Source organism: Macaca thibetana, chromosome 17 (genome assembly GCF_024542745.1).
Source record: "Macaca thibetana thibetana isolate TM-01 chromosome 17, ASM2454274v1, whole genome shotgun sequence".
NCBI classification, from domain to species: Eukaryota; Metazoa; Chordata; class Mammalia; order Primates; family Cercopithecidae; genus Macaca; species Macaca thibetana.
Genome location: NC_065594.1, coordinates 63,754,248 through 63,777,982, shown reverse-complemented (window position 1 = coordinate 63,777,982; position 23,735 = coordinate 63,754,248). Strand labels below are relative to the sequence as shown.

Sequence of the window (23,735 nt, the reverse complement as noted above, 5' to 3'; positions counted from 1 at the left end):
TCAAATGTTCTATAGTAAATTTGTTTAAAATTCTGTATACATATATATGTTAAACATATATATACATATATGTATTTGAGAAAATCCAGTTAGGCAGCAAATGACCTTTTACTATCTGAAAAATATTTAATTTAGAGATTTTTTTTTTTTACTAATTTTCCAACATAAAAAATAAATCCTAAAAGAAAGTCTACCTACTTATTTATTTTGAACATATTTCACCATGTAAGATGTCAAAAATAAGCTAGAGAATATTAAAACAAATTTGTAGTTGGTTATCTAAAATTTAACTAATCAAGGCAATATATAATTGACCTAGGTCCTTTTGTTACTTAGTAAGATATGCATGGAACTTTGCATCTTCACATAAAACATCATGTGTAGCAAAGCATACTGTGTCACATGCTGCTAAAATATTTTCCTTTACCATAGTTTTGTAAATGGAATTTTTAAAAGTTGACAAAAAGCCAACATCTAGCTTTCAGAGTTCTGCTGTATTTTTCAGAAAATAGTAAAAATAATAGCTAAGTCACTGAGGGACCTTTTCCAGACAGTGTTCTAAGGCAGAAATTCTGATAATAGAGGATTTTTGAAACAATCAATTTCACGTCATTGGCTTAAGTGACCAGGGCACAAGTTAATTATATTGTTTTCAGAGACTTTGTATGTCTATCTGTGATAACCCAAATATTTGGTGAATCTAAATTTTAAAGAGCAGAACCTGGAAGACTAACGTTAAATGACTTTTGCCTTCTTTATAAATTTGTCTAAGACAGATAGCACATATATATAGGCTCAATGCAGAAAGGTTTACTACCTAAGATTTTGATTAGGTCACTGGAAAAATTAGCCCCCTTTTTGAAAATAATTTGTTGGGAGACTAAGCTTTCAATTTCTTATTAGAAAGGAGTATTTTCAATAAAGTGATGAATGGTCAATATCTTTGTAATGTTTTCTCCTTGATTCCAGTTTTCCTTTTGATATATTATGTTACCAGGGGAGAGTTAACTCAGTGATGTAATCTAAAAGACCTTTCCTTTAGGCTTCTGTTTGGCATACAGAGAAGTGAAGAACAGGAATAAATCGAAAAAATAATAACAGTGAACAGCAGGAAAGTGTTGCAGTCAAAAAGATTAAAACAAAACAATCCGCAAAGTGAATTGTTCAATTTCATAATTGAAAACTGTATATCTATTTTTTAAACCTGAGGGACTGAGGAGATTAGATGTATTGGACATTTAAAATGTTAAGTGAATGTATCTGTATTCATCCACATAGTGATTTCCCTTAGTAACATAAGAAATTGTACTTATACTTTAAAGTGGCTTTTGAAAGTAGAAGGAAACTACGTTAGATTTTAATTGAAATTGATACAGACAAGAGGCCAGGAAATACTGGGTAGAAGAGTGTAGGATCCCTGGTGAGTTCTCCACTCTCAAGCTGGAGCCCGCAGCCCTAAATGAGAACTTCTCATACTTGTTTTCCCACCCAAATATTGCTTTTGGCCTGCCCTGCTCCTCTATCTTGTGCCCATATAAACCCCAGACCTCAGCTGGCAGAGGGCCAAGAGGCTGAATGTCAATAGGAGAAGAGGCAACTGAGTGTCGGAGACTGTGGATAGACTTGGCTTAATTTCAGATGGCATGACTTTGGAGAGGAGCCAACTGGAGATGGCTTGGCTTTAGGGGATGATTATCTTCCCATTTCATCCCCTTTCCAGCTCCCCATCCAAGTGAGAGCCACCTTCATCACTCAATAACACCTCCACATTCATCATCCCTCAAGTCCATGTGATTTGATTCTTCGTGGATGTCAGACAAGGACCAGGGTACCAAGAGGGCAGGGTGTAAAAGGCTGTCACCCAACTTACCACTAAGCTGGTTAACACTTAGTCATTTGCACATGGCAACTGCTAAAAGAGCATTAGTTGTAGCACACCCCTAGACACTACCATGGGGCCAGAGCCCAAAAGTCCTTGCCCCAGCCCTGGCACTCACTTGTCTGTGTGCTCTCCCTCCTGCAAAGGGTTTGAGTATGGTGGTGGAGTAAGCTGTTCACATCCCTGTCGCAAATCTAGCAAAGGGGTTCAGGGAACTCTCCCATCTCAAAATGGCACACAATTATCTCATGGAGAACATTCTGAGAAGAAAGTGATGAGATTCCTGTAGACTTCAAAAGCTATGAAAAAATATGCATCCATATGCAAAGTCAAAATTTCATGTTAATGTGAATTTCTTCATGTGGCCCACTACATGAAAGGTATCCTGTTCATAAAAGTCTTCACTATTTGTTCAACAAATAACTGTTGTTTTCTGTACTTGTGATTGCTTACTGTCTGACATAAGTGAAATTTTAAAGTAGCAATTATATTTGAATTATGTTTGCACTCTTGAAAAAATCATGAACTAAAATTTCTATTTATCTCAAGTTTTTTTTGATGTTATAACTATAGTTATTTTTAACAGAAACCCACTTTGTACTAAAATCTCAAGACAGTGATGTACCAACTGAGATTATTTAGCTTGGGGTGAAAAGAGTGAGACCTGCTTAAACAGATCGGCTATAGAATATAATTACATGTCCACGTTTGTTATTGATAATTAAAATTTTAACTGGAGATTAAAAAATGACAATTGGCTTGAAACATACATAAAAGTTTTGTACTTGGGCTGATAAAGGAATACATTTACTTGTCACCACATATTTGACTTTAGAAAGCATCAAACATGGTATTACAGTATTAGGGAGACTTTTCAAAGATAGCTCCATAGAAGACTTTTGCTATATTTCTTTTAAAAATACAGTACCCTAAATAACTTGTCAATGTGTTTTCCTGGCTTAAATCTTTATTCTGTTTTAGAAAAATAATTCCAAACAGAATCTTCTCATTCTGTCTGACAATAGGTGTGTGTGTGTATGTGTGTGTGTGTGTAAAACTTTAGGATATTACTAATACTTTATTGCCAAAAAAAAAAAAATTAAAATTCCATATCCAATTGTTATAAAAAGTATCAATGCTCACTTAGATCTTGATTTTCCTAAATATTTTATTATCCTTTTTAAGTGGAAATGTGCTAGAAAATCATTCATTTCCATGATTAGTCTAATTTCACTTATATTTATATACAACAACATACAGGAAAATACGTGCATGGCTTTTATCTGTTTGAAAATGGTTAATTTTTCTAACATCCATGTATGTCAAATTCTGAAATGACAGCTTCTCTTCTTGAACCTCAACTATGATGTAGCTCATTACATTAGCACCAAGAAGGCAGGCCATAAATTTCCACAGTGTGTTCAGGCACGTCTGTAGGCTTGACATTGCCTTCCTCATAGAATATCCATCATTCCAGAAATGTCCTGGGTGCCGAAGGGACAGACTGCAAAGAAATTACATTCCCAAAATAGCGTCACAGAATTTCTCACTGTTAAAATCAGTAGATGATACTGTTGTAATCAGTTGGATTTCTGCCTCATCATTAAACTCAAGTAGTTTCCTGCTTATGTCAGAAAGGATTTCATGCTTTAAAAACTGTGGAGAGTTTACTATGTTTACTTAGTTTATGAAAATGGGAGAAAAGGAAGAGCAGAGTAAAATTAATAGAAAATCTAAAACATGAACGGAAATATTTTTTACTTCATGCATTTTAGGAAATAATAAACTTTAATGAACTAAACGTAAGCAAGCACTTTCAGGACTGAAAATATATTATTTCTAAAGAATATGCTTGGAGTGACGAACAGTCAGGACATTTTTTGTTGCAATACTTATACCAGAGCTTATAACAGAGCTACAGATAATGTTTAAGGCATAGAGGGGAAAGAACATATTGAAAGGTACAAATTAACATGTTTTTTTCTGGCCTAAGAATGTTAAGTTCTCTGAGGAAATGAATGGGAAATAGAAACTATTTAAATGTAGAGCCTATTTAGAATATTAATGAAGGATGGAAATAATATTCTCTCACACATTCATCGATTTCAGCCAGCATCAATACAGTCTTATTGTTGGGGACGTAAAATGAACATGATATCTTGGAATTTCAGATCCTATATGTTTTTGGGGAGTTGGGGGGAAATGCAGAACAAAAAATGGACTGGAAAATCTGTCTCTTAATATTCAATTTACTGATTTTCTTAAAACGAGAAACACAACTGTTTGGGTAGATATCAGATACTTTTAAAACCCCTGATTCAATATTTTTTAAGTAATTAAAACATCATGCTACTCTTTCTGTAATTAAGATAGAAAAAAATTAATGTATTTCTTCAATTGACGATAACTGTATTATACAACATTAAGTGTTGTATTCATATTTCAAAAAATGTGACCCTAAAAAATCAGATGCTAACATAAAGGAAAAGGTAAACCAATTCCTGTGGACTAGCAGTTCCGGTAGCCAGAATAGTAGACCCTTGCAAATGTGCAATGTTCTTGCCCTGAAAATTTGTGAGTGTTACCCAGTGTGGTAAAAGGAGTTTTGCTGACATAATTAATGTCATAGACCTTAAAATAGGGAAAGATGACCTGAATTATCCAGGTGCCGCTGATCTAATCACTGAATCTAATCTAATCTAGCCTCTAAAAGCAGAGAATTTTGGGAGGCTGAGGTGGGTGGATCATGAGGTCAGGAGTTCAAGGCCAGCCTAGCCAAGATGGTGAAACCCCGTCTCTACTAAAAATACAAAAATTAGCCTGGCACGGTGGCAGGCACCTGTAATCCCAGCCACTCAGGAGGCTGAGGCAGGAGAATTGCTTGAACCCGGTGGGGGGGTGGCGGAGGTTTCAGTGAGCCGAGATCATGCCACTGCACTCTAACCTGGGTGACAGAGTGAGATTCCATCTCAAAAAATAAAACAAACAAACAAAAACAAAAGCAGAGAATTTTCTACAGCTAGTTGAAGAACAAGATGGCATAGAGAGGCAGCAAAAGGGAAACTGGAGAGATTCAAAGTCTGAGAGGGAATCCACTTGCTGTTGCTGGAGACCACGGGTGAGAAGGGCCATTAAGAAGAATGTCACAAGCACCTAAAAGCATGAGAAGAAAAACACCCAAACTCTAGGAGGGAAGATTAACCCCCACAGCTGAGAGGCAGAAAAGAAATGAGAACCTCAGTTACAGGAACTGAATTCTTCCAACCAACCAGAATGTATGTGGAAACTGGTTAATTCCCCAGAGCCTCCAGAAAGGGTGAGCAAAGCTTCACTGACACTGATTTTGGCTCTCTGAGACCCAGTGCAAAAAACTAGCAGTTTCATCCCTATTTCTGACCTACAGAAGTTAGATAATAAATGTGTGTTGTTTTAGGCCAAAAACAAACAAACAAACAAACAAAACACCTGTGGTAATATGTTAAAGTGATATAGAAATCACTCTCACAGAATTACTTCCTCTTAAGGCATGAAAGTAAATTAAAGATAAGTATATTCACAAACATATGTCATTAAATTGATTTGTAATCCAAACATGCATACAATATGTTTTTATATCCTTCTAGATGTGCAATTGGGGTAATATACAATATTTAAAACTGCATATCAGAAAACAGTGACGCTGCCTAGTGTTCACTTTGTTGTGTGGATCCATTCAAAGTGCCTAATGTAGAAAACTTAAAAGTAGAGTCAGATTTTATTAGAAATTGTTCCCTCTGGGACAGGCTCATATACAAATCTACTTGAAGTTGGTGCTATTAGCAGTGGAGCTCCTCAACTGACCTGACTTTTGTAAAAATTTAATTTTCTTGCCTCTTTCCAGCTGGAGATTTTAGCAGTAATAAAGCAGCAAAAACTTACAGAAAAGCTATATAATGAATGTTTGACATCAGCTATGATTGCAAAACGTATCCTCTTGTATAGGTAAACATATTCACTTGGGATAACTCAAATTCATTTAGGGCAATGTCTGTGACAACAGAAAATACAAACTATTATTAAAATTTCTGATTCTGTGTTATCCTGGGCAACATAATGAAATCCCATCTCTTAAAAAAAAAATTAGCTGTATGTGGTGTCATATGACTATAGCCCCAGCTACTCAAGAGTCTGAGGTGGGAGGATGGCTTGAGCCTGGGAGGTTGAGGCTGCAGTGACCTGTGATTGTGTCACTGCACTGTAGGTAACAGAGTGAGACCCTCCCTCAAAAAACAAAACAAAACCAAAAAATGATGATTCTATTTCTTGAGAACTCCCTGGTCATTCACTGCTCATTATTTATGTGTGCCTAGATATCTTTTCTCTGCCCAAATGGTAGATAAATCCTATTTTTAAAACTCTGATAGTATTTCCACATAAATGCAAGTGAGTGTCTTGATGGAAATATAATAGATATTGATAGATTTTTATAGCATCATTGTATATTGCATATCATAAAATATAATTTGCAATTTAAAATTGAAAAATTAACAGAGGGGCAAATATTAGGGGCAAATAATCAAAATAAAGCATGTTTCAGTTTAGGATTAATGCTGTTATTTTAATTGTTAAGGAGAAGAATGCAGACGTTTTCTGTGCGTCATCAATATCTAAAACACTCAATCAACTATTATCTAAGTCTTTATGGAGTGCTCAAAATATAATAAAAAGTAATTTAGAGTGTTCTGCCTTCTACATGTAAGATTTAAAAGAAACACTCCTTTGTTAGGCTATATTTGAGTTTATTTTTCAATATATTGAATTATATTCTAAGCAGCAATTGGTAAGTAGGAAAAGAAAATATTGTTTTAAAGTACTCTTTACTCATTTAAATGCCCAAACAAGAATTAATAAACTGCTACCATTTCTGGATATATATAAAAGCAGAAATCTTTCTCTATCTGCCTCATTGCTTATCACAAGTGTCTTGCTTTTTTGTGTTTTAGAATATTGCTAAGAGCATACAATCTTGCCATTGCAATTTCAAACTAATTTTTTTCCATGTTCCCTATCTAGTTTCCTAGATTCCAAGGTCATGTCCTGGTACTCACTTTAGGCACTTATGGAACAGTAAACTGAAGTAAGTGTGTGTGTGTGTGTGTGTGTGTGTATGAATCTAAATTCCTTCTTTGACAATGTCAACAAAATAGCATATATAGTCTTTTGAACTGGCAATTTTAAATATGAATGCATCTTTACCTGAAAGTAATGGGAGACAAGGACACAGTCAACTAAACAAAATATCTAAAGATTTAAAATGCAAAATATTTCTTAAAATACTATAAATAAAAAATAGTTTTCATGACCTGAAACAGTAAAATAAGAATGCTGCAAATTTTAGAGAATGCCCAATTATCTAGATGATTGCAATAATGTGACTATGTTAGCCCTTCTGTGCATTATAGCTATAGCATTCTCATGGCCTGAAACAAAGTAATGAACCCCATATTTATTCATCCAAAATGTTACCTAAGTCTTGAATAGACTCTGAATCACTGAATTTGTAAAATGAAAAAAAATCAAAATAATAATAATAATAAAACATTTTTCTAACACACAAAATAATAATAATAATGATAATAAAACATTTTTCTAACTCAATTTTGATGAGAAAATAATCAAAAGATAATTTTTAATTATAATCCCAGTATAGAAAACAAATAAGATGTCAGAAGTATTTTAAAGGCAAAAAGAGGTCAGGAAAGCCAACACATACCTGTCCTAAGTGATTTAATTGTTAAAATATGAATTAAGAGAAAAATAATTTGAAACTGTTGGAAATATGTCAATTACTAGATAAATTCTTTAAACTTTAGGAAGTATAGTATCTATCAAAATGATTATATTTAAAATAAAGCAAGTGATGAGACAATTACAGATATGTTGAGTACTAAACAAAATTTAATTCAGATATCTTAGTCCTAAGAATGATTAACTTATATTTATAAATATTAAATTTCAACACTTTGTATAGCTCAGCTCACATTTCTTAATTTCTCCTTGTATAATAGTGATGCCATGAAAAATATAGAAATACTTTAAAAATTACTTTTTACTAAAAATAACAAAAAAATAGAATAAAGAAAATTTGTCTATTAAAATATTTGCTGTTATGGCTTGCTTATACATACATGGCCTCTGTGTTGGTTGGTTTTATGTGTCAAATTGACAAGTGTTAGTTCTTAACTACTTAATCAAACACTAACCTAGGTGTTGCTATGAAGGTACATGTGGTTAACATCTATAATAAGTTAACTTTAAGTATAGGAGATAGCTCTCAATAATATGGGTGAGGATTACTTAATCATTTGATAGGCCTTAAGAGCAAAAACAGGGATGTTCCTGATAAGAAGAAGAAATCTGCCTTAAGACCAGAACATCAACTACTGCTTGATTTTCCCGCCGTCCAGCCTGCAAATTGCAAACAAATTTCAGACTTGCCAGTCTTCGGAATAATGTGAGCAAATTCACTGAAATAAATCTCTTCATATATAGATAGACATAGATAGCTAGGTAACGATATGTAGATAGATACATGACAGATGATAGATAGATAGATAGATAGATAGATAGATAGATAGATAGATAGATAGATAGATAGAGATATTTTATTGGTTTTATTTTTCTGGGGAAATTTGATTGCTACAGCCTCACAGAAAAAATGTGAATATTAGAGGCATTCGAAAAGTACTCCTTTTAACACTTATTTTAACAACTAGAATTTATAAAAACTCTCTTCCCATATTCAGATTTTTATGTTTTTTCTACTGCTTTATACCTCCAGTCTCTGATATAAAAAATATTACTCTAACTGAAGACTTTCTCATAAGCTCCAGTTTTCATGGAGAGAAATTAAATGGGAAGATCACCAGAAGTAGAGCTGCAGTTTTAATAAACAAAATTTAAAGTAAATTAGTAAAGCTTTCAATAAAGTTAGTCAAGATAACATGACCATACCCAGAGAGAAAGAAATCCATCACAATACTCAATGCTTAAAATAGTAATTTTTCTATTATTTGAAATAACTTTTTTACTCTTTGAATATTATAGTGAATGTCTTTTATTCTTCTATTTTTTCTTTCATCTTTTTGCCCTCTTCTAAAAACAGATAACATTGAAAGATGAGAACAGTGGATTATTGTCAGGGATTTAAAATGAATTAGTTAACATCAAATACTTGTCAGTTGATACATGAGGCTATAGTAATAAAACATTCCTTTTGATGCTTTGTGATTCATGTGAATCTATATGCCACATAATTAGGAACCCAAGTGAACAGCAGCTAAAATTGTCAATTTCAAGAAATTCCCAGAGTTTTCAAAGACACTTTGGAAAAAAAAAATGGGTCAAATATGTATAGCACATAAAAATCAATGTTCAAATTTATGTGGTATACTTTGTTTATTTCTATAAGTACATAAACTTATTTTCAGGTCACATTAAAAATTAAGTTTAGGAATTAATTTAGAGAAAGGTAATTTAGTTGGGTTAGAAATCCAAGTAAGTGGCCAGCATGTCAAGTGTGAAGCCACAAAATAAGTTAGTCACTAGTTTATATAAATTTTGGTTTTAAGTAATTAATAATTTTAGAGGTGAGTTACAAAAATTTTAATGCAGGAATATTTTAATAACTAAAGCATAATTAATCCATCAATTAAGAGGAAATTTTCTCAAGATTTTCTATTTCTAGAAGTAAAAATTAATTTACAGCAGCCTATATTTTTAACTTTTTCTGAGGAACCACTTCCACATATTGGCACATATTTTGCACTTATTTACCCTTTACCCTATTGCATGGTAGAATATGACTTTCACAAAAACTTCATATTAGCAAACATAAATTAAATGATATTATTTATATGCAAATAAACAATCATGGTTTAGAAAATTAAAATTGTAAAGACAAAAGCCAACTTTTTTCTGATAAAATCTGAATTAAAAAGAAAATTTAATTTGTATTTTCTTTAGGAAACGCCATACTATTTTTCACAATAATTCTTTAAGAAATTAAAAACCAAATTCCCATATGACCTGACAATCGTTCTTCTAGATATATACCCAAAGGAGATAAAATCACCAACTTGTAAAAATACCTGCACTCCCATGTTCATTGTAGCATTATTTACAATAGCCAAAATATAGAAATAATATAAATGTCCACCTATAAATGAATGAATAAAGAAAATGTGGTATGTGTGTGTGTGTGTATATATATACACACAATGGAATAACTATTCAGCCTTTAAAAAGAAGACCCTACATTTGCCACAAAATGAATAGACCTGGAGGACATTATGCTAAGTAAAATAAGCGAGAAAAAATATATTGCACGATCTCACTAATATGTAAAATAAGAACAAAAAAAGCTCAACTACACAGAGATACAGAATGAAATGAGAGAGAAGGGGCAAATGTAGGTCAAAGGATAAAAAAATAGCAGATATATAGGATGAAAAAGTTTAGATATCTAATGCACGACCTAAGGACTAATGTTGATTTCAGTTAACAGATCAACGAGTTCATGAAAGCTGGGCAGTCAAGAAGGACTCAACATCACCAGAAGCTCCAGGAGAGCGGGTCCTTTCACGAATATTCCTAAATTTTTAGTTATGAATTGGGAAGTGGAAGGTAATGGAGACTGTAGCACAGATAAAAGAAGCCACTAATTGAGTTTTGTAAATCCCAAGCCGCTGATGGCAACCCTTACTTTCCCTTCCTCTCACATTGCAGAGGGGAGAATATGGAAGTTGTCAGAATAGTTTTGGTTCTGACATGGTTGGTAAACAAAGATTAAATGTTCCCAGCATCAGCACCACGACTGGGTTATAGCCATGATTGTAGTCACATGGCTGAGATGGGCTCTGTGGGAAAATTCAAGGTCATTCCCCTTCCAGCCAAGGTCTCCCTCACTAATCAGCATCCAAATCCACAGAAAACCCTAATAAGGTTTTCAGAGAAGGGTACAATTATGGGTTTGATGGCAGAAAGTTGAGTGGGTTCTCATCTGGTGTTTTTAAAAATTGCCTCTGAGGAAAGGGATGGAACAGATGGAAAGAAAAAAAGATGCTCAGATTAAAAGTTAAGAGATTAGAGGAGTTAGTGCAGGGCAAGGCTGGTATCCCAAATGTAATCAGAGACATAAAAACATGATCAGTTTTCATTGCTTATGGACTTCCCTTGATCCACTATTTACTGTATCATTAATAACAATTATTTCAATCCAGACAGGCGGTTTTGCTAGATGAATGGAGTGGAAGAGCAGAAGGGCAAATTATTTGAGTATGTTAGCAACCTGAGTCATTTAAGTGGTAATTATTAGAAAAAGGAGGGAGAATAAGAAAAGAGATGCAGGGAGTGAGACAGATTAGGGAACAAAAGAACAAAGTAAAAGTGAGATGAAAGAACAAACGTGTTAGAGCTATATGGAGTCGCAATGGTGGGAAATTGTGATCAAATAGTATAAAAACCGAATCGATTATCTGAGAGAGAAAAGATTTCCAGAGAATGTGGAGTTCTATTGATGTCAGTCCAAGTATTTGAGGTAAACTTGAGGGGGGTTTTCTTGTGACTTATCCCAGAGATTATCTTCAGTTGGTCTTCTCTTACATTATCCCCTTCTTCCCATATTGCTCCCCAGCTCTCATCTGCAGTGAATACTTCACATTCATCTTACCCCTCTATGGAATAGCATATAGAGTGAACAGTTTATGGTTCTGTTACCAGTGAATTCTGCTAAAAGGATGTCTAAATTCTATGAAAAGCAAATTTAGTATCAAAATAATTCCAGTGCTTCCTATGTTGACCATCTTAGGTAGTGTTGCATAATAATAGAAGCTTTATATTTCTATTTAATGAAACCATAAATGGTGGAATTACTGAGTGATTGAAATTTAGTAGTGAGAAAAATGTTGGTTTTCCTTACATTATGTTATCTGTGGCTATGCTTTTATGATACAGCCCATACAACCATTAAGGCCTCTAAGAAATTTGAGGTTTTAGAATAATATAGCTCAGAATTGGCAAGTAAACAATACAAATGATGCCTAATTGGTAACTGCACTTTTTTCCAGCTGTAGGAAGAATTAACTGAAGAAGTCTTCTTGACATGCTGTCTCAGTCATTATCATTTCGTCAACATTTGTACTTCAGCAGCATGCTATTTGTTCTCTCTCTCTAGCCTTTTCCTTAGGAAGCCCAAAAGGATTCTGAATAATTATCTTTGGCTCTAGTATCACAAGCAAACGTTCAGAGATATATTACATCCTAAGAGACAGGGAGGATCTGGTTTTACAACGCTCCCAAGCACACTGGGCTTTCTGAAACCCAATGAATCCAAGACAGATGTCCTCAGAGACTTATGAAAGCAAAGGTGAGCACAGGCTTTCATCTTTTCCACATAGTTTTCTGTTGGGTCTTTGTGAATCTGGAATTCACATTGTTAAAAGTGCATTGATTCTTCTCTCCATCATGACTCTCTGGCTGTGCTTTCTTCCCTCATATTTGATGTAAAACAAAGAGAGGTTTAGTGTACCTTGTTAGGCTATTTATCTTAAAAATATGAAACCATTCTACAAATGTCATAAAAATTCCTAACATCATACAGTTTGTTATATTCTTTAAAAATACATTGATTCAGTATTATCCTTGTGTGTCCATTCCAACATGTAAAATTGAGGAATTTTTAATTCACAAAGGGAAAAACCAGCTTCGTATTTGGCCTATCAAAATTGTCAAATTTTGCAAGGATATTTAAATTCAATATAGTTTACATTATTAATAATTTTTTGTAATATTAGTTATATGGGAAGTATATTTTCAGATAATTTTTTTTAATGACAGTGAAATTCTATCCATTTCCCATTTTAGGGCACTATATGTGTTCTATTTGGTGATTCTCACATGTGACATAGGTGTGACACTAATTTAGCTAGTGTGATAACTCATGAAATTTCAAATGTGTAACAATTATTTGACACAGTGAAGCAGAAATAATATTTTAAGCATATATTATATGTGAAAATGAGACTTAAATATTAAGTGATAATTTTTATTCCACAGGGAACACCTTCACATTTTCTTTTTTTTTTTTTTTTTTTAGTTCATGTATTTTATTAACTCATACAATTACTTTTCTTCTGGCTTGTTGAAGAAATAAGTCAGACATTTGCCACAATAATGTCTGTCAAAGTGGCTTGCCATAAACACCCCAGCACCACATTCATCAGACGGGCACTCTTGACGAAGGCGACTAATTTTGCCATTCTCACCCACCTGATAATATTTCAGGACAGCCAGCTTAACCTTCTTTCTCTTGTGCTTATTCTTCTTGGGAGTGGTGTAAGACTTCTTCTTCTTTTTCTTAGCACCACCACGAAGTCTCAACACAAGATGAAGAGTAGACTCCTTCTGAATATTGTAGTCAGACAAAGTCCATGCATCTTCCAGTTGCTTGCCAGCAAAGATCCCCCTTTGCTGAGCAGGAGGAATTCCTTCCTTATCCTGGATCTCGGCCTTTACATTTTCTATCGTATCCGAGGGTTCAACATGGAGGGTGATGGCGGCTCCACCTGAGGTTGGGGAAAAGGAAGAGATGGGTTAGGTCAGGGATCACAAGAGAACGCGGCATAGGGCACTGGCCCCCGAGCAGCCGAAGAGCAGACATTCATCCCACATTTTCTTTTAAATATATTTTGCCAGACATGTTGACTTTATTAAAATATAGGCTATATGTAATTAAAATCATAACTAGCTTTCCCTTATAATGGTTGGCATCATAAGTACAGCAGTCTTGAGAAGACTATTCAATGGTGTTTAACCACACTGTCTTCATTTAAAAATGTAAAAATATCGTTAGAAAAATAATACTGTTATGCCTGTAGTTTGGATCAAGAAAAATAAACCGGGGAAACTACATTGGAAACTGTTATTCTGTAAACCGTGAAAAGTTATTATGACAATTGTATGTCACATTCTAGCTCCAAGTTTCCTAAAAGACTGTCAGATTTTGTATTTTGTTCTCTTATTTGTTTTTATTGCCATGTTGTATAAGCAATTGCATGGGTGGCAGAAGTCAGCAGCGTATATCAACAGTTTCTTTCCAGTGAGATTTCTAATGAATTCTTTTCCCCAAGACCTATTTAAGAGGCAAAGTAACAAGCACTTGAATCTGTTACTTTTAATCAAATGTGTTATAAAAGTTGCAAATATGAATGCAACATTTTATGTTTTTATGTTTTTATCATGATGTAAATTCGAGATTAAATAGTATATTGTTATTGTTCTCTATGAACATATTATAGGAAGAATTTATAAAAACAGCACAATCTTGTAAAAATCATTTTGAAAATATTTTATCTTTTAAATTTCATTGGAATAAAATAAGAGTTTTAGTCTATTTTCACTCTCCTATCCGCTCTGGCTTCAATTTCTAAAAGGTAAAATTAACCAACTAGATTTTACCACTTCTGCCTCTGCAGGTTAGTCAACTCTCTGTTGTTTTCTTTGTTCCCACCTTCTACCCTCCACCTGCTACCCTACAAAGAGCACATCATGGCAGGTTTCATGAGCATTTTGCCCAAATACAAAGAGTAAGTGAGATTCAGTGTAACAAAAAATTGGGCAAACATGTAGTCTGCTCTACCTCTGCCCAACCTGAAAACCAGAACTATTTCTCTCATCAAGCCAGGAGGAGTCTCATTATTATATTATTTTAGCATTTCATTTATGTCACAATAATTGAGTATTGCCTTATCATAGCTTGGAAATTCAGGTCATTCCATTCTCTCTGTTTCTGATGGCCTGACATATGACATAAATTATAATAGAAATATCTACTGAAGGACACATTATTACATTTTGTTTATCAGGAAACTTTTCCTAATAAGAGTATGCTAAAATCATTTTCTCAAATATATTTTAAAAATATGAAGTCACTCATTTTATTTTAAATCCATTTATTATTCTAACAATAAGACATTATGTTATTGAAGATAATACTATAATGTTTACAACAAAATTGCTGTCACTTCCCCACTCCACTCCATGCTAGAGTCAACCACTGCAACACTATTTTTTGTTTTTTATTTTATTCTTTTCCAAATAGCCCACTAACAAACATACTCTCTTATTTCATGATTCTTCAGTGGACAAAATAATCTATTGCTTTTTATGAAAAACTAGCATTTTATGGAAAATTAGGATTTACTCAACCTAATATATAACCCCTCACTCCCACACCCAGACACACTTCTTCTTTTCCCATCCTCATTGTTGCTATATCATTTTATCTTGTTTTTGTGAAATATTTGGGGTTTGTTATATCTATGAACATTTTGCTACTCTTCTATGGTTATATTTACTTTCTTATGTAGTATTTAATTGAGGGGCATTGTCATCTTAATCTCAAAGTTTTTAGTTTACTTTTCTTTCTATTTGAATTTATCCACAAAAGCACAAAAGACTTAAGCATTATATCTGTATACAGAGAATGGAATAAATTAATGTCAGCTTTGTTTTATTTTTTTTCCTAGAGATGGAGATGCTTCCCCCAAAATCCTTCTTCCTTTTGGTCTGTTCTGAATTGTTTTCTAGGCTTATTGCTCAGCTGTCAGCCTTAGAACTCTCTTTTATCTTAATGCTGGGAGTCTCCTATACCTTTCTTCTTTGGTGGATTCTTTCCCCACCCTAGTTTTACATCTTCTTTCTTGCTTTACTTCTCTCTTTTGTCAGATCACATTTATCTATAGTTCCTAGAAGTCTTTGGGAGGATTTTGTTTTTTTCAGAATTTGCATGTTTGAAGAAGGTTTTACTTTATCCTCACAGTTAACTAAAGTCTAGGTTAAAAATACATTAATATTTCCATCAGAATGTTGAAGACAGTGCTATATCGTCTTCTAACATTGTTGCCATATCAGATCTTTATATACGACCTATAAGCCTTCTCATTCATTCATACATAGATAAATATAAGGCATTAAGGAAATTCATTTTATTTTTTTCCTAGTCTGGTAGAGATTTGGGGATGTATCTCTGTTTTCATTTGTTTCAAAATATTTTTGATTTCTGCCTTAATTTCATTGTTTACCCAAAAGTCACTCAGGAGCAAGTTGTTTAGTTTCCATGTCCTGTGTAATTTTGAGAGTTCCTCTTGCTATTGATTTCTAATTTTATTACACTGTGATCTGAGAAGATATTTGATATTATTTCATTGTTTTGAATTTATTGAGACTTGCTTTATGGCCAAGTGTTTGGTCAATTTTAGAGAATGTTCCATGCATAGATGAGAAAAATGTGTATTCTGGGGTTGCTGGGTGGAATGTTCTGTAGATGTCTATTAACACCTTTTGGTCAAGAGTCCTAATTATGTCTGAGTTTCTTTGTTAGCTTTCTGCCTTGCTGATTTGTCTAGTGCAGTCAGTGGGGTGTGGAAATCCTCCACTATTATTGTATGGCAGTCTATTGCTTTTCTTAGATCTAGTGGGTATTTATTAATAATGACTTTCTATTTTTTTGTTTTGTTTTGTTTTCCATTTGTGTGATGTATCTTTTACTACCCTTTACTTTGAACCTGTGGGTGTCTTTACTCATTATATGGATCTGTTGTAAGCAGCAGATGGTTGGGTCTTTCTTTTTTTTTTTTTAATCCAATTTGCCAATCTGTATGTTTTAAATGGAGCATTTAAGCCATTTTCTTCAAGGTTAATATTGATATGTGAGGTTTTGTTTCTGATATAATGTGTTAGCTATTTGCTTCGTAGACTTAATTGTATAATTGCTTTATAGGATCTATGAACCTTGTTCTTACATGTGAGTATTGTCTTTTTCTGGTAGTGAGTATTGTTCTTTTGTATCTATGTTTCAACTCCTTTGAGCATTTCTTATAGAAACAGTGTAGTGATAACAAATTTGCACTCGTTTGGGAAATACTTTATTTCTTCTTTATTTATGAAGCTTAGTTTGACAGAAAATGAAATCCTTGGCTGGCATTATTTTCTTTAAGAAAGCTGAAAATAGGCCCCTCATTTCTTCTTGCTTGTAATGGTTCTACTGATAAGTCTGCTTTTAGTCTGATGAGATTTCCTTCATAGGTGATCTTGACCTTGGATAGTCTGATGACTATTTGCCTTCATTATATTCACACTGTATAGTATTTCACAGATGTTCTCTGAATTTCTTGTATCTGGATGTCTATTTCCCTAGCAAGATCACAGAATTTCCCTGAATTAGTCTCTCAAATATGTTTTCTAAATTAATTGCTTTTTCTTTTTGTCCTTAGGAACGCTTATAAGTCTTAGGTTTCATTTCTTCACATAGGCTTTATTCACTTTTTTCCCCATTATTTATATCTGATTGGATTAATTCTAAAGACTGGTCTTTGGCAAGGCGTGGTTGCTCACGCCTGTATTCCCAGCACTTTGGGAGGCTGAGGCCAGCGGATCACAAGGGCAGAAGGTCGAGACCATCCTGGCTAACACGGTGAAACTCCCCCGTCTCTACTAAAATTACAAAAAAAAAAAAAAAAATTAGCCGGGCACAATGGCAGGTGCCTGTAGTCCCAGCTACTCAGGAGGCTGAGGCAGGAGAATGGCGTGAACCCAGGAGGCGGAGCTTGCAGTGAGCGGAGATCGTGCCACTGCACTCCAGCCTGGGTGACAGAGCGAGACTCTGTTCCAAAAAAAAGAAAGACTGCTCTTCTAGCTCTAACATTCATTCTTGAACTTCCTTTAGTAATTTTTTTCACTTCTAGAAGTTCTGTTTGTTTTCTTTAAGAATATAGCTGTCATTCAGATACTAAATTATTATTTTTAAATTATTTTTGTGTTGTTTTCAGTTTATCCTGGATTTCACTGAGCTTTCTTACAATCCATATTTTGAATTCCCAATTGTTATTTCAGAATTTTCATCTAGGTTAGCATCCATTGCTAAAAAGCTCATGTTATCCTGTGTTATTGTGTGTAAGTGTCACAACAGTCTTTGTTTTTTGAATTACCAGAGTTTTTATACTGATCTGTGTCATCTGAAGGAACTTTCATATCTTATTTTTAATATGAAAGAAGTCCCATTTCATGAAGATGGAATTTTTAATTTGTTTAAATTCTTTTTCCCCTTGAGGGTATGATTGTGGTCTATTTTGTATATGATCATTCGGTTTCATTTCTGTATGCTTTCAGGGGACCAATTCACTATATAGGTACCTTAGTTAGGGATAGTTTTTGCATATATATATATATATATATATATATATATAGGCTTTTTAAAATGTTATTTGTTGTAGTGATATATTGGGTCTATGAGCCAACACACTATCTTCTGCAGGGGTGAGAATGTGGAGGTCTATAGGAAGCTTACCTCATACACTAGCACTTTGCCTTTCTGATAGCAGATTTTTTATTTGGTGATGCAGTTCAGTCTCTAGTCCAGTAGGTGTTGATTAAGAGTAAGACCCAGCTTATGGGCCAGTAGTCTGATAATGAGTGGAGGCAACAGCTCTGATGACATGGCAGGAGAAATTTGTGTTGGATTGTTCTAAGGTCTCAGGGATAGATGTGGGTTGGAGGGCTGCACCTGTACCTCATCCTGGGCCAGCAGGAATGCAATCCACTTCCCTATTACACCCCTATGACAGGACTTATGACCTACATAAATGTAGACATTTTCATTTGATTCCTAGCTACAGTGCAACTGAGGTCCATTGAAACACACTGGTGGCTACCGCTGGAATGGCCTTAGGGAAGAGCCTCTGTTCACAGTGGATAGCTCTGCAGGTTGTCCACCTTCTCTTTCCAGGATGCTGCTGCTCTGCATAGGAAAAAGGAGTTGGGTCCTGTCCTTCATGTAAGCCTGGGTGGGGTATCTTCCTTTCAGTGGGCGTATAGCTGCCACAAAAAGTGCTGGGAAAACTGTCTCCATTTGTGCTCATGCCAGCCCCCAGTGGGGAAAGTCTCTGCTGCATCCATAACAGTGGATAGGAGGAGCAGGAGATAATCCTCTCTTCACCTCCGCTCCTAGGTACCAGTGCCACCTCATTTAGCAATTGGCACTGCGGGCATGTTTCTTTTATCCCAAAGGAGGCTTTGATGGGCTGCACTACCGCCTCTCCTAGGGGTGACCCATGTGGAGGATTAGGTCTTTAGGAAGCCCACAGCTCCTCATGGTCCTTCAGGTTCCCTGTGCTTGCCAAAGTCAGAGCGAGTTGTGGGCTATGTTTGTGAAGGATATGGTGATGCTGCAACTCAAGACCTGAGTTCTCTGTGCAGGGCAGTGGCCTACAATGGGTGCACAATGGATCTCTGTTCACGTCTGAGGGGAATGTGGGTGTACCAGAATGAACTGGCCATCCAGTGCTCTTTCTCCAGGAAGTTCCCAAATCTCCACCAACAGCATTGCCTGGTAACATGAGGCCAGAGGGCTCTCTAACAGTTTGGCAGTGAGCAGTTTGTTACAAGTGTGAAGGGAGTTGAGAAGCATCCCTGCCTACCCTTTCTGCACGACTTGAAGTTCTCTTGGGGTCAGTTATAGCCAGGTTCTTGCTGCTTTTCTTTTCCATACCCCAGCCTCTATCTGTGGACTTTCTGACAGATCCTGGCTCTCTTTCCTCAGTTTTCAATTCAAATCATGACCATTCACCTGTAACTTTGGTCTTCTTTTGAGTAGAACTGGTATCTGATGTTCATATTCAGACATCTTGAAAAAAAGTACATTAAGGAAATTTAAAATAACACACAGTTACAAGTGAATTAGTCAGACAATTCAAATAAAACTTTAAAATTAGGTTTAGCTTTACCAATGTGATGAATTTGTCAATTCCTCAGTTTTCTTCTTATGCAGAGAAAGCCATGCTAATTAGAGTTTGAAAATGAGCAATTTTCTCACCATTTTTACATATTTGCTTCCAAATCTGTGTTTGAAGGGCTGGTGGAGTAAAATGAAACTTGCAAAACTTGGCTTTACATCTATGTATTCTCATCATTGTATCAAAAGATGTTATATTAGAGGTTTCTTAACTATAACTGAAAGAAATTCTTTTCTATTAATACTAGATTTCAAGCAGAATCATAGTAGAGGCTATGGCTTCATTTCTGCATTTGTATCTTTAGATGTTAGCATAGGGCCTATAAAAATACTCTTTAAGTATTAAAAGAGTTATATATATGTATTAGAGTAAATTATATATGCACTTACAAACAAAATATATATAATACATATTATTTTTTATATATATTCATATATATTATATATACTCATATATATTATATATATTCATAAATATATAATATATATTCATAAATGTATATATTTATATATGAATATATACATTTATATATGAATATATATTTATATATATACATTTATTTATATATATATAAAAATAAAGTAACTGAAAAGCTGAGTAAAATAAGTCACCAGAAATAACAGCAGGACTTTTACAAAAGTCACTAGGGCTGAAGAACATTTCCAACATGAAAACACTAATTCTGAGGGCCGGTCATGGTGACTCATGCCTGTAATCCCAGTACTTTGGGAGGCCAAGGCTGCTAGATCACTTGAGGTCAGGAGTTTGAGACCAGCCTGGCCAACATGGTGAAATCCCACCTCTTCTAAAAATACAAAAATTAGCTGGGTGTGGTGTCAGATGCCTGTAATCCCAGCTACTCAGGAGGCTGAGGCAGGAGAATCACTTGAAACCAGGAAGCAGAGACTGCAGTGAACCGAGATTGTGCCCCTGCACTCCAGTCTGAGTGACAAAGAGCGACTCCGTCTCAAGAAAAAAAAAAAAAACTCTTTCTGACTCACACTGGTATTTGAAGAATGAATATTCAGTACAGTTTTATTTATTTATTTATTTATTTATTTATTTATTTATTTTCTACATTTCTTCCATTAACATTGTTGCAACATACCGTGTGGCACTGCTCAAACTTCAAACTGTTATTAAATTTGTCTTTATTCTGCCAGACTGAGATGATTGTGATCAATGTGAAGACTGTCCTAGCACAGTATGCAGATATTGAGAACTTGTGATATAGATAAAGATTTTGATCTTTCTGCAAATTAAAAGAATAAGGACATAAAAGAGCTCATCTAAGCCCAATTTTTTGGAAGCCTAGTTTGGGTCTATAACCTTCAATAATATCAGGCCCCAGTAGTTACATGAATTACCCTGATTTAGATCTTTAGAATTCAGGGATTAAACTTGGATAAAGCTTGCAGGTAAGACCTTATGCCTAATTTAAGCTAGGAATAATTACTAGATTATAATTATTGAGAGACCTTGAAAGTGGAAGAATACTGAATAAATGGCTTGATGATCAGAAGGCATAGGTAATTTTTCTTTTCAGTGAGGTTAGGAAGAAAAACATAGATTGAACTGATATTCTTCTTTAGTAAGACAGTCTTTTGCTTTTTAAGAACTGTAAAACTAATGCCATTGCCCACCAAATCTTTTAAAATATGTTTAACAAAAAATGACCACTTAAAACATCAATTTGATAAATAACAATTAAATGAGAAGAAAACAACAACAAAAACTATCATGCAATCAAAAAAAAAATTATCTGCCCAGAGGAAGTATATTATTCAACTGGCAATCATAAATAAGTTATAAGCCTTGAAGATTCTGGTCAGTCACTTATGTGATGTTTTTGAAATACACATATTAGCTATTCTTTTCAGAAATATAATGTTAATTTGTTTGGAGAAAATATGTAATTAGAATGCTTGTGAATTTTTTAAAAATCAAGCACATTCCATGGTTTTGTGAAAAAGACGACTTAGACCAAAATAATTAAAATTGAAAGAAGTAAAGTAATTACTTTACTCAACAGGTAATCAATCACCAGATAAGATTACAATTAAAAGCACTAGTATTAATGGACGATCTACACATTCATAAAAATATTTTGTGTTCAATCATTATAAAATAATCTTTACTTCATTACCTTTACTTTAATTAAAAACAAAACAATTCTGTCAGAACTAAATTCCCAATATTTAATGAAATGTATGACAATGAATAAATTATGCAGGTTAACATACATGTGCAATTATTCATAAGCACTAATGATAGTATACAATATTACAAACCAATAGTAAACCAGAGGCTTATAAACATGTCTAGGACCATAACCAATGAATTTGCAAGTTGTTTTTGGATTAGTTGTCTTCAACTGCTTTAAACACTTTGTGTGAAAATTCATTCATTTATAGATAAGGTAGTTATTTTATAGTATAATCAAATCGTCCTTACTAAAATATAAAAAACTTCCCTAACTTTTAAAAATATTAATTTTAAACCACTGGATATACTCATCTGAGGTCAGTGCCCATGTAATACCCGGTTTAACTATATTTGATATTTATTGAAAATGATATCTTTGTCTCTCACTACACTTTTCATCTTCACTCAATTTAATGCTTTGATTATGCTTACCAGAAATAACAATGATTATTTTGACTTTGGCATTACTAGCCTTTTGTTTCAATATGATAAAACTTCAAGTGATTTTAAAGCCTTACTAAGTTGTTCCACATGCCTGGTCAAGGTTAGTTGCCAGCATAGTGAAAAAGCATGATTAAAGCTGTTTAATTCAAGTATACATTATTTTTCTGTTAAGTCTAATCTACATTCGCTGAAATAAAATTTCATCAGTTTAAAGGGAGGTCTTAAATAATGTATGTGTAAGTAAGAAGACGGCATTTTTGAGGTTGAAATAAACAAGCTTAAAAGCTGGGTGAAATATGATATTGAGCATGGAAAAACACACACACACACACACACACACACACACACAAGAACACACACAATAAAAAGGTAAAGGAAGGAGGAAAATCTAACACATTGCCTCCTTCTGATTTCTAGATTCTGCCAAAGCATAAAGAGAGCTTGATTACTATTCAAAGTAAGGAAAGAATGTGCGAGAATACAAGAAGTACAGGAAAGTGGATAATAGGAGATATGAGATTGCACACCAATCATCTGAATATGAATAGTGTTGATGAAGTTGGTTGATTTAATAAATATTAATACATTATACCTTAAAAGAAGACAGACAGTAACTAATAGATTAAAATTCTGTTTTCAAATAAGTTTGTTTAAATAATACTTAAATTAGTTATAGCTTACCTGTAAAGAAACTGCTTAAATTAAGTGTTTAACTTTATCAAAGGTATGCTTTTGGGAAGCGGAAAGTTTATGTTCTACCTGAAGCTATAAATATGAGCTGAGTGTCATGGGCATGCCTGTAGTCCTACCTACTTGGGAGACTGAGGCAGGAGGATTACTTGAGCTCAGGGGTTCGAGACTTGCACCACTGCCCTCCAGCCTGGGTGACAGAATGGGACTCTCTCTCTCTGAAAACAAGCTATAAATATGTTCTTTAGTTGGTTTAATAATTTGAACATTTGAACTAGGTATTTGTATAAAGAGTCAAAAAATAATTTAATTAGGAATACTACATTTGAGATTTGGATATGTATTTTACTTGTTTATACATTGATATAGCTAACGTTATTTATTTAGTTTTTTAATATTTTGGTTTTGATGGTGTGTGTGTGTTTGTGTGTGTGTGTGTTTGTGTGTATGTGTGCACGTGTGCCTTTCAGCCCATTTAACACCATTAAAACTACGCTGGCAAGAAGGAAAATCTCTGGGATGTAGGATGTGGTAAAGGGGTGGTTTGCTGGGTTGTTTGTGAATGTCATGTAGACACATGGCGTAGAGTCTAAAATATTTCACAGTGGCAGACATGTAAGTTATTTTTGCTTTTAAAAATGAGAAGTAGGTTGAAATACCACAGAAGAATATCAAGTTTGAGGTAGCTG

General features: G+C 34.1%; 1 protein-coding gene across 1 annotated transcript; it reads right to left on the bottom strand.

Annotated features, from left to right (window-relative positions):
* Nucleotides 1-12,096: 12,096 nt before the first annotated feature.
* Nucleotides 12,097-13,510, bottom strand: LOC126940273 (ubiquitin-40S ribosomal protein S27a-like; the record flags this gene model as incomplete). Its single annotated transcript, XM_050766022.1, has 1 exon — nt 12,097-13,510. A coding segment is annotated over one exon (471 nt), but the record flags the coding sequence as incomplete, so codon positions are not given.
* Nucleotides 13,511-23,735: the final 10,225 nt, after the last annotated feature.